The sequence below is a fragment of the Aotus nancymaae genome, unplaced genomic scaffold (genome assembly GCF_030222135.1).
Source record: "Aotus nancymaae isolate 86718 unplaced genomic scaffold, 86718_ANA_hifiasm-v0.15.2.pri h1tg000028l, whole genome shotgun sequence".
Classification (NCBI taxonomy): domain Eukaryota; kingdom Metazoa; phylum Chordata; class Mammalia; order Primates; family Aotidae; genus Aotus; species Aotus nancymaae.
In genome coordinates this window covers 32,746,201-32,758,557 of record NW_026988441.1, presented here as the reverse complement: position 1 = coordinate 32,758,557, position 12,357 = coordinate 32,746,201, and the positions used below count along the sequence as shown (strand labels likewise).

The window sequence follows — 12,357 nt, the reverse complement described above, 5'->3', positions numbered from 1 at the left end:
GTTTCTGTCAGTACTAAAAGGGTCTTTCCTTGATAGGCGTACGTAGGACACCTGCTCTCCTTGATAGGCGTACGTAGGACACCTGCAGGGGAAGCACCCTAGGAAGAATCACCTGGGTCTTAATTACTTCCCTTGTCAGAGTCAAAGGTGGCCCTACCTTCTAGTCATTGCCTCAGGCCTCTGCTCAACAGTCATGCGACTTTGGAACACTTTTGATATTTTAAACGAGAAAAACCTAGCGTTTGAGGAATTCAGCAAAATCACTCAAACCAAGTATTTACGTATAAAGTATGAAAGCAAACTATAAAACATCACCTAGTTCCACCACAAAACCCACAAATATCTATTCCTTTCAGAAAATGAAGATGTGGAGTTAATATGAAATAATTTAATCATTAGTCAAACTATTAATTTAATCAATAACTATTAGAAGTAAATTTTTTTTTGAGATGGAGTCTCACTCTGTCACCCAGATTGGAGTGTAGTGGCACTATCTAGGCTCACTGCAACCTCCACCTGCCGGGCTCAAGCGATCCTCCCACCTCAGCCTCCCAAATAGCTGGGACCATAGGCACATGCCACTACACTTGACTAATTTGTTGGTAGAGACAGGGTTCAGTCATGTTGCCCAAGCTGGTCTGGAACTCCTGAGCTCAGGCGATCCACCCGCCCTGGCCTCCCAAAGTGCTGGGATTATAGGTATGAGCCACTAGGCCCAGCCAGAAGTGGTTTTCTAAACAATCGTATTTTAACACACCTGGGAATTGTAAGTCTAAGCCTGGAATTCCTTTTGAAATCAACCAAAAGAAAAAAATGAGCCTCAGAAACTTAGAAGAAAAAGGGGTTAAAATACTACTTAGGCTAGGCACAGTGGCTCACGGCTGTAATCTTAACATTTTGGGAAGATCATCTGAGCTAAGGAGTTTGAGACCAGCCTGGACAACACAGACCCCTCTCTACAAAAAATTAGCTGGGTTTGCTTTAAGAAACGACACACACACACACACACACACACACACACACACACACAAGAATTAAAAAAAAATTAGCTGAGTGTGGTGGTCCCAGCTATTCGGGAGGCTGAAGTGGGAGAATCGCCTGAGCTGGAGAGATCGAGGCAGCAGTGAGCCTTCATCTCCCCACTGCATTCAAGCCTCAGTGACAAAGTGGGACTCAGTCTCAAAAAAAAAAAAAAAAAAAAAAAAAAGTAATACTGGCTTTTTTTCCTTCAAAAATTCACATTTTTGGAAATATTTTGTACCATCTTTCACACTCTAGTGAAAAATAAAAAGCAAAATGTAATGCCGCCTTCCCCCCCCCCGCCAAGAAATTCACCTTTCTTGCCTTTTTGGAAATATTTTGCACCATCTTTCACACTCTAGTGATTGAACACATCTTACATTTACTTAAATACTGACACACAAGTAAATCGACGTTTCCAAGGTGACAAAGCCAGGGAGGCTCAATGCTGATCCGCAACTAAGCTCAAGAACAGATCACCCAGAAAAATTTCCAAAGAGGATCCTCAACATGTAAGATGTCTGTGCCGAGGAGAGATTCTGGGAGGTGAGGCACAACCACTGCATACAACTAACTTCCAGGCTGTAATGTCTGCTTTCCTCTCTCGTAAAATACCCACGAACAACAACAAAATTAAATCTAAAAGACTACTCCTTGGCTCTGTGGCAAATAACTTATTAAAATACAGTAAGTCTTCTCTAAAGGTCGTCTACAGGGTCTTAGAAACTGCGACTTTATGGTATAACAAAACCTATTTATTTCCTCATCAACGCTGTAAGGAACATTCTAGAACCTGGGGTACGTCGTTTCGCTCAAGTTGCGCGAACCCCACACCCGAGGTGGGTATTCTACCCATGACCCTCCCATGGCCCCCGCACAATCGGGGAGACGCGGGGCTGCGCGTGCAGGGCTGTCCGGAGAGGGCTCCGGGGCTGGGGCCGAAGTTGCCGCGCAGGGACGAAACAGGAAGCCCAGGGTCCCGACGGCCGACCTACTCCCACCCTGAGGCCAAGGGGACCGAGCTGCGCCTTGGGAGACTCGAGTTCCAGATCTCGGAGTCGCCCGCGGGGAGGCCCGGGTCCTCCACAGCCGGTTCCAACCAGTTCTGGCTGGTTTCAGGCAGCTCCTCCCCGCCGCGTGTTGGGGCCGTGCCCCACACACTCACTATTTCCTGGACTCCAGGGTGTCCTAGCATCCTCCTTACAGCCGTCCTGACCAGCGCAGGGTAAATCGCGACACATCCTGCGCTGAGGCGGAGCCACCTCAGGGCTTTCAGAGTAGCCGAGAAAGGCAACACCAGTGAAGGTGAGACGGCGAAAACAACCCAAATGCACGGGCTTCTGTGCGTCGCCCCACGTGATGCCCTGCAGCACGCCTAATTGGACAGTTGCCACGGCCCTGCCCTCAGAACTCCTGATTGGATAGTTCCCTAGGCCCCTCCCCCCACAATGCAGAGAGGAGAAATAAGGCAAGTGCCTGAGAGGAGCCAGAGTGGCAGGTTCTTGGCCATTGCCCTTGCCAGCTTGGGCATCCTCCCTGATCCATTCTCCTCTATCAATAAGTTAAATGAGTCAAAGATCCTCAAACCTATTGTTTAAATAAGAAACCAGTAGCATGTGGCCTCGCCAGAGGACACTGGCATTTAAGAAGAACTTGCTCCTGGCTTTCTAGAACTGGCACTGGTGTCTCCCTGTACTAATGGGCCTTTCTTTTTTCTTCCTCTTGGAGAAAAGGGAATTCCATTCTCATTGGCCAAAGGAACCATCCTCATGTCTCAGAGCAGGAGGGGTGCCTAGGCCAGGCCACACTGGAACATGGGAGAGGGTTTGATGTCCTGCAGGGGTCAGGAATTTGGAAAGAAAGGCTGTTGGTGGCATGGCCAAAGTTTCCTCACACGTTATCCCTCAGTCTACTCATTTTCTTTGTTTTTGTTTTTGTTTTTTTGAAAAGGAGTCTTGCTCTGTTGTCCAGGCTAGAGTTCAGTGGCACAATCTTGGCTCACTGCAACCTCCACCTCCTCCGTTCAAGTGATTCTCCTGCCTCAGCCTCCCGAGTAGCTGAGATTACAGGTACCTGCCACCACACCCAGCTAATTTTTGTATTTTAGTAGAGACGGAGTTTCACCTTGATGGTCAGGCTGATCTGAAACTCCTGACCTCAAATGATCCGCCCACCTTGGCTTCCCAAAGTGCTGGGATTACAGGTGTGAGCCACCATGCCCGGCCTGTCTACTCATTTTCAGCCAAAAAATTAAAATACAGGCTGGGCGCGGTGGCTCACGCCTGTAATCCCAGCACTTTGGGAGGCCAAGGCAGGTGGATCACGAGGTCAAGAGATCAAGACCATCCTGGTCAACATGGTGAAACCCCATCTCTACTAAAAATACAAAAAATTAGCTGGGCATGGTGGCGTGTGCCTGTAATCCCAGCTACTCAGGAGGCTGAGGCAGGAGAATTGCCTGAACCCAGGAGGTGGAGGTTGCAGTGAGCTGAGACCGTGCCATTGCACTCCAGCCTGGGTAACAAGAGTGAAACTCCGTCTCAAAAAAAAAAATTAAAACACACCAACAAGGGAATATAGTTATTAAATATATGGGAAAAAGGGGAGTTATATGGCAGCAATATTCTATAAAGGAATAAAAAGGGAAGAAAAGGAAACATCTGAATTGGTTCATTTAAGCAGTCTACTGCACTACCATTTACAAGGAAAACTCCAAGTGACAAACATATTCCCAAGCTTGAGAGTTAGACTCTGTTGAAATGGAGCCCAAGAGTCTATTAGTCCCTGGTAATGACGCAGAGAAACCTAAGGATTTAACTCTGGGAGCTCAACATGCCCTCCTGTTTCCATCTCATGTGGAAACAACCTCTCCTTCAAGATCTTTATTTTTAAAAGCAAGAAACTCTCCCCTGGAGTCAGTTTAAGGTTCTGCCCTAAATAAACTGCCAACTTTATAAACCCTTCCCCTAGGAGACAACCCAAATGAGACTTTCTCTAAGTCTCACCTTTACAGATTGTCTTTTTTTTTTTTTTTTTTTGAGATGGAGTCTTGCTCTGTCACCAGGCTGGAGTGCAGCAGCATGATCTCGACTCACTGCAAACTCTGTCTCCTGGGTTCAAGCGATTCTCCTGCCTCAGCCTCCCAAGTAGCTGGGACTACAGGTGCGTCCCATCACACCCAGCTAATATTTGTATTTTTAGTAGAGATGGGGTTTCACCATGTTGGCCAGGATGGTCTTGATCTCTTGACCTCATGATCCCCCTGCCTTAGCCTCCCAAAGTGTTGGAATTACAGGCATGAGCCACTGTGCCCGGCCTTTTTAAAAAAATTTTTGAGACAGAGTCTTCCTCTGTCACCCAGGCTGGAGTACAGTGATATGATCTGGGTTCACTGCAGCCTCCGCCTCCCAGGTTTAACAAATTCTCCTACCTCAGCCTCCCAAGAAGCTGGGATTACAGGTGAGCACCACCATGCCTGGGTAATTTTTGTACTTTTAGTAGAGATGGGGTTTTTCCATGTTGGTCAGGCTGGCCTCAAACTCCTGACCTCAGGTGATCCACCTGCCTCGGCCTCCCAAAGTGCTGTGATTACAGGCACCTTTGGTGTTCTTAAACATACACACAACAAAGCTCCTTCCCCACCACTCAGTCACAAAGATACCCTCCTACATCTGATACTAACTTTATACTTGTACTTTTCACCATTTTAGTATATGTTAATTTTCATATATGATATGAGATAAATATCTCAGTTCATCTTTCTGTAGGTTAATATCCAATTGTCCCAGCATCATGTTGAAAACACTTTTTCCATTATCTTAGGGCATTTGTAGAAAATCAATTGACTATAAATTAAGGAGATTATTTCTGGTCTCTCTATTTGTTCTGTTGGGCTATGTCGAACATTATACCAGTAAATCTGGCTAATCTATTACCCACCCTGGTGATGGAGAGCCCCACTCCATTCCACATGATTGCCTTGCAGGTCCAGAAATGGTTTCAGAGCCAGGAAAAAAATCTCTTTCTTATTATTACTTAATTTACACTGTTATTTATTTATTTATTTTGAGACAGGGTCTCACTCTGTCACCCAGGCTGGAGTGCACAGGTGCGATCATAGCACACTATAGCTTCAAACTCCTGGGTTCAAGTTATCCTCCCACCTCAGCTTCCCAAGTAGCTGGGACTACAAGCACATGTCAGTATGCCTGGCTAATTTTTTTTTTTCTGAGACAGGGTCTCACTCTGTCTCAGAGCATGCAGTGGCACAATCATGGCTCACTGCAGTCTCGACCTGACAGGCTCAAGCAATCCTTCCACCTCAGCTTCCCGAATAGCTGAGACTACAGGCATGCACCACTACACCCAACTAATTTTTAAAATTTTCTGTAAACACAGGGTCTCCCTATGTTCCTGAGACTAGTCTCAAATTCCTGGACTCAAGTGATCCTCCTGACTTGGCCTTACAAAATGTGGGGATTACAGGCTTAAGTCACCATGCCCGGACCCCTGGCTATGAGAATTTGGGAAGCACTCCAGCCACAAGTAAATAGTTTATCCATACCTGGATACTCCAAAATCATTGCGCCCTGGATACACTGACTGTCTGCCAAGCAAGGAGGAGAGTGAGTAACCACTGATGGAAAATACTGCTTTTATGTGCATGACATGAGAAAAATAGTGTCTAATTTACACATTTTAAAAGAGAAGAGAAGGCCAGGCACGGTGGCTCACGCCTGTCATCCCAGCACTTTGGGAGGCTGAGGCGGACAGATCATGAGGTCTGGAGATCAAGACCATCCTGGCTAACATGGTGAAAACTCATCTCTACTAAAAATACAAAAAATTAGCCAGGCGTAGTGGCCTGCACCTGTAGTCCTAGCAAGTTGGGAGGCTGATGCAGGAGAATCACTTGAACCTGGGAGGCAGAGGTTGCAGTGAGCCGAGATTGTGCCACGGCACTCCAACCTGGGCGACAGAGCAAGACTCTGTATCAAAAAAAAAAAAAAAAAGAAAGAAAAGAGAAACACTCTCCATCAGATGAATGAATCTCAACCATTTTGGCGGGGGGAATGATCTAGTCCCATGTTTGGGGAATTGTTTAATGAAATAAGGGGAAATGTGCTTACATTCGTTCTTTCCTGTTTATTATTCTCATTCCAATACTGTGTTCATCCCCACCCTCTTCACTTACACGATATTGTTGACCCACCTGGAACGTGGGCCAGACTGAGCTGGTGGTAGGACACTACACTCAGTTAACAGCTGTGTTTATACATGCTGGCCCCAGAACCCCAGCCTGACCTCCACTGTGCATCTCACCCTCCCATTCTTTAGATGGAGGAATCAGCGTTTTATCCTGTGCCTTCCATCCTACAGTCCATTCTTCCACCTCCTGTGTCATACAGGCATGGGGGGGGCAGCCCCTCACCTGGACACCCTCACACACAGGGCGGGTACATGTAGACAACTATGCTGAAGGAACAGTCCCAGGGCCGCAGCAGCCTGAAGGACAGCTCCGTAGAGCTCAGGGTGAGTGAGTCAGAGCCCTATCCAATCCCAGGTCTGCTACCAAGTCTTTACCTGGTTCCTCCTCAGGTCGGCCCACCCAGCCTGATCCCAGTTTTCACTCAGATCCTCCCACCCCCAGGCACATATCCTTGTCTTCACTCAGGTGGCCCCAGCTGGCCTGTGATCCCTTCCCACTGCAGTACCGGGTTCCCACCCTGATCCCCTTACTGGTCCTTGAGCCCATCTTCTGTCTCAGTTCCCTACCAGATGCACCCCCCAGGATGTGGAGGGTGGACTACGAGCCTTGTACCAGCCCCTGTAAGCTGAACCGGCTTACCCAGGTGGTTCTTTTCTCTAGGTCACTATGTATTTCTTGCCCAAGTCCTGCTCAGGGACCTTGTTGAATCCAGGTCGCCAGGTTAGGTCCTTGTCTTCTCAGTGTCCTGATCCTTTTCTTGGTCTAACTCCAGTTCCTTCCTGGTCCCTTGCCACACCTTGATACTCAGGCATCTCAGGACTTCATTTTTTAAAAAAATTTTGAGGGTCTCCCTCTGTTGCTCATGCTGTGATGACGGCTCACTGCAGCCTTTGACCTCTGGCCTCAAGTGATCCTCCCACCTCAGCCTCCTGCATAGCTGGGACCACAGACATGTCACCATGTCTGGCTTTTTTCTGAGACGGAGTCTCACTTTATAGCCCAGGCTGGAATGCAGTGGTGTGATCTCCGCTCACTGCAACCTCTGCCTCCTGGGTCCTGGTTCAAGTAATTCTGCCTCAGCCTACCGAGTAGCTGGGATTATAGGCACACGCTATGATGCCTGGCTAACTTTTGTATTTTTAGTAGTGATGGGGTTTTACCATGTTGGCCAGGCTGGTCTTGAACTCCAGACCTTGTGATCTGCCCACCTCGGCCTCCCAAAGTGCTGGGATTACAGGCGTGAGCCACCACACCCAGCCTATTTTTTAATATTAATTTTTGTAGAGACGGGGTCTCCCTATGTTGCCTAGGCTGGTCTTGAACTCCTGGCCTCAAGCAATCCTTCAGCCTCGGCCTCCCAAAGTGCTGGGATTACAGGCATGAACCTGGCCCGCTCCCGCTTGAGGAGTTTAACTCATTTCCCAGTTTACCTCACGCTCCAACCCACTCCCTCCCACGGACCTCCGCCACACCTAACATCCCTCGTTAGTCACATCATCTCCCAGGATCTCATCTCTTAACACAGTCATTCCCTAGGTTCACTGGAGGATTATCTGGGTACATCTGACCCAGTGCTGAACTGCCAGGGCCTGGGCTATAGGTGTAAGGACTGGATCAGCCCCTTCCCCTCCCCCAAAGCCTGCCCAAGTTCTCCACGCAGCCCTGCCTTGTCCCCTTTCTGTGGTTCTCAGGGCTGAGCAAAGAAGCAACAACCTCTGTCCCACTGTCAATGGTTGGCCGGGGCCGGGGGATGCTTCGAGCACCAGTTTACCTTAGGGAAAAACACTGGCCGATAACCTGAGCTCCCTGTAACCTTGGGACTTGCAAGTGAGGCCGGCAGAGGTGAGGAGACAGGAGTGAGGCAAGTGGGGGGAGGGTAACCCAGCTTTGCCCATACTCAGCCAGGCGCTTCCACTTGGCAGGACCTGTTCTCCAACTTATCCATCAACACCGAGGTCAACCAGCCCTAGGTGGTGCCTCCAAGCCCAGTGGATGAAGAGCATGAGTTTATTTGGAGTATGAAAGGAGGTGAGATAATGGTCCGCGCTCTTATGGAGGGACTGACAGCTGGAGACAGATTTTTCTTTCCTTTCTTTCCTTTTCCACTTCCTCCTTCCTTCCTTTTCTTTTGCCTCTCTCCCTCCCTCCTTCCTTCCTCCTTCCCTCCCTCCCTTCCTTTTCCTTTTCTTCCTCTTTCTCTTCTTTTCTCTCTCTTTCTTTTCTCTCTCTCTCTCTCTTTTGTTAAAACAGGTCTCACTCTGTAGCCTATAGTCCAGGTTGGAGTGCGGTAGCACTATCTCGGCTCACTGTAGCCTCAACCTCCTGGGCTCAAGCGATCCTCCTACCTTACCCCCTTCCCATCCCCTCCACTAGAAACTAGGATGACAGGCACATACCACCACATCTAGCTATTTTTTTTCACTGGTTGTAGAAACAGGGGTCTCACTATGTTGCCAAGGCTGGTCTCAAACTCCTGGCTTCAAGCAATCTTCCCACCTCAGGCTTCCGAAGTGCTAAGATTATAGGCATGAGCCACTGCACTGGCCTAGAGACACAGTTCTGAGCTTCAAGGCAGAGTATGAGGATGTGGGGTAGAATCTAAGCTAGGAAGATGGGCCTTGTACATTCTGGGTGCCTCCCACACATGGGAAAAGGCCCTGAAGGGCTGGGTTGATCTCCAGTGCCCTGGGGTGGAGATTGGGAGGACTGAGGATGGTGTCTAGATCCAAGGAAATCATTTGTGGATCTGGGGATGGTGTCCAAGACCAGAGGGTGGGATTTAAGGGACCAGGAACAGAGTCCAGGCCCCACGAAGGGTTCTGACTGACTCACTGTGAGGCTTTCCTCCAAGGATCTAGAGAGGGATTTGGGGTCCAGGCCTCTGTCCAGGCCTGAAAGAGGTACCATGTCAGGGTTAGACACAGGAGGTGACCAAAGCCAAATACAATAGGCTTCATATTATATAACTTTTTTTGAGACAGGGTCTTGCTCCATCACCCAGGGGAGTGCAGTGGTATGATCATGGTTCACTGCAGCATCAACCTCCCTAGCTCAAGTGATTCTCCCACCTCACCCTTCTGAGTACTTACAACTACAGGTGTGTGCTGCCGTGCCCAGCTAATTTTTAAAAAAATTATTTGTAGAGACAGGGGTCTCCCTTTGTTGCCGAGGCTGGTCTCAAACTTCTAGGCTAAAGGGATCCTCCTGCCTCAGCCTCCCAAAATGCTGGGATTACAGGTGTGACCCACCCCACCTGGCCGTGACTTTCTTATAAATAGAAAGCCATAGAAACAAAACAGATCAGCTGGAGTCAGAGGTTATGGATGGGGAAAGAAAAAGAAGGAGAAAAAGGGGCATAAGGAAGTTGTTTACAGTGATGGGTATGTTCACTATCTTGACTGTAGGGATGGTTCACCTGCATATATATGTGAAACGTTAAATATCATAGTTTAAATCCAAGTAGTTTATGTCTGTTATATCTCAAGAAAGCTGGAAAAGAAGAATGGAAGGAAGAAAAGAAAGAAGGAAAAACCTTAACCTGGCAATCACAAGCAAAAAGAAAATATATATACATTGTGAATGAGCAATGTCTTTTGTGGGAATCTATCCTTCACAATAACAGATCCAGTCATTATTTTTTTTTATTTTTATTTTTTAGATGGAGTCTTGCTCTGTTGCCAGGCTGGAGTACAGTGGTGCGATCTCAGCTCACTGCCACCTCCACCTCCCAGGTTCAAGCGATTCCCCTGCTTCAGCCTCCTGAGTAACTGTGATTACAGGCACCTGCCACCACACCCGGCTAACTTTTTGTATTTAGTAAAGATGGGGTTTCACCATGTTGGCCAGATGGTCTCAACCTCCTGACCTCGTGATCCACCCGCCTTGGCCTCCCAAAGTGCTGGGATTATAGGCATGAGCCACCATGCTCATTAAGTCATTATTCTTAATATGGGTCCAGAGACCTTTACTGGATCACCACACTGATAAAAATCAGAAAGCTTCTGGGACCATCCCTTAGTAGGATAACAGTTGAATATACTATTGCAGAGTCACACAGTGAATAGCATAGCCGCTAAGAACAAGGGTAGTGTTATGTGTATGAAACTTTAAGTGGAAATAGCAAGTTGCATGGTAGCATGTTGATATGGTTTGGATTTGTGTTCCCACCCAATTTGACGTCCACATTGCAATCCCCACTGTTGGAGAAGCAGCCTGGTGGGAGGTGACTGGATCCTGTGGGTGGACTTCCCCCTTGCTGTTCTCATGATAGTGAGTTCTCACGAGATCTGGTTGTTTAAAAGTGTGCAGCACCTCCCGCATCTCTCTCTTCCTCCTGCTCCAGTCATGTATAATGTGCCTCCTTCCTCTTTGCCTCCCACCATGATTGTACATTTCCTGAGGACTCCCCAGCTGTACTTCCCGTACAGCTTGCAGAACTGTGAGCCAATTAAACCTCTTTTCTTTATAAATTATCCAGTCTCAGGTAGTTCTGAGAGCAGATTTAGACAGTTAGGGTGGGTCCTTGGTAAAACTCACTTAAACAAAGAAACAGCCTGAAAAATCAGGCTGCAGGCACAGATAAGAAAAGCCCACTAAGATAAAGGAACAAGGCCCAACACAGAAATGCCTTTGTTCTTTGTGTGAAAGACATGCCTGCAGCCACTCTGATAAGGAAGCAAGGCCCAGCATAAAAACACCTTTGTCCTTTGTATAACCAGCGGGCTTCCAGGAAATAGTCTTTTCTCCTTTTGTGGGTATAAACACAGGAGGCTCTGGTGGGTTCCACTGCGCACTTTCCTTTCCTTTTCTGAACATGCTTTGGACTGTGAGCCAAGCCACTGTAAATCATCACCTCAGCCTCTGAGTGGTCCCAGGCCAAGGTCCCAGGCTAAACTTTCACTTCAGCTCCCAACTGGTCTTGGGCCAAGGTCCTTGGGCCAAGCTGAGTAGTGCTTTCTCAAACACCAGTAAGCACATTCCTTTCCTTCCCAATCCATGAAAACCCCAGACCTCAGCCTCATAGTGGGCAATGCATTCAGTACCCCCTCTCTACTGTGGAAAGCTTTCTTCTTTCACTTATGAAACTTTTGCTCCAACCTTACCCTTTGTGTCCACATCCCTTTTTTAAAAAAAAAATATATATATATATGGAACGCTTTACGAATTTGTGTGTCATCCTTGCCCAGGGGCCATGCTAATCTTCTCTGTATAGTTCCAATTTTAGTATATGTGCTGCCGAAGTGAGCACTGTGTCCACATCCCTTAATCTTCTTAGATGTGAGACAAAGAACTCAGGGTACTAATACAGGAGGGGGACAGGGAAGTGCTGGGAAAAGAAGGACATGGTCCCTGGTGAGAGCTCTACCACTGGGCCTGTGCCCATGGACCTAGGTGAGGACAGGCTTTTTTGTTTTCATGCCCAAATGCTGCATTTCCCAAGACCACCCTGACCTGCCACAACCCCACCCTGTGCCTATAAAAACCTCGGGACACCAGCCAGACACAGTGGCTCATGTCTGTAATCCCAACACTTTGGGAGGTCGAGGCAGGCAGATCACCCAAGGTCAGGAGTTCGTGATAAGTCTGGCCAACATGGTGAAGCCCTGTCTCTACTAAAAATATAAATCTTAGCTGAGGCAGAATCACTTGAACTGGGAGGCGGAAATTGCAGTGAGCCGAGATTGCGCCACTGCACTTCAGCCGGGAAACAGAGCAAGACTCTGTCTCAAAACGAACAAACAAAAACCCAAGACCCTAGCAGGCATGCAATGCACACAGGCACCTGGATGTCAAGAGGAACACAGAGGTGGAAGAAGACACAAGTGGCTGGACGTCAAGCGGAAGAACACACCAACTGACACCAGCAGATGCCAGCGGAATGACACAGAGTTTGGCCGGGATGGAGGAGAAGAGGAGAGCCCGGCCATTGGGTGTCCCGACTCTAGGGGAAAACCACCTTCCCACCCCATCTCCCTTCTGGTTCCCTGATCTGCTGAGAGCTACTTCCACTTAATAAAACCTTGCACTCAATCGCCAAGCCCACATGTGATCCATTTCTTCTGGTACACCAAGGCAAGAAATCCTGGGATACAGAAAGCCCTCTGTCCTTGCGATAAGGCAGGGGGCCT

At 48.1% G+C, this 12,357-nt stretch overlaps 1 protein-coding gene and 1 non-coding gene across 3 annotated transcripts in view; both read right to left on the bottom strand.

The window, feature by feature from the left end:
- Positions 1-12,357, bottom strand: part of LOC105705988 (zinc finger protein 709) — a 35,156-nt gene that overhangs the window by 14,796 nt on the left and 8,003 nt on the right. The window contains exon 1 of one of the 2 annotated variants that reach the window (XM_012435999.3): positions 2,186-2,230. The exons of the other annotated variant lie outside the window; for it this stretch is intronic. Within the exon in view, the coding sequence (XP_012291422.2) occupies positions 2,186-2,215 (30 nt within the window). The 5' untranslated portion in view covers positions 2,216-2,230. Of the gene's footprint in view, positions 1-2,185; positions 2,231-12,357 lie in introns of those variants that run through there. 2 annotated transcript variants of the gene reach the window in all.
- LOC135276835 (U6 spliceosomal RNA) lies at positions 11,371-11,477 on the bottom strand. The gene has a single exon (XR_010344393.1). It is a non-coding gene; the product is annotated as a U6 spliceosomal RNA (small nuclear RNA).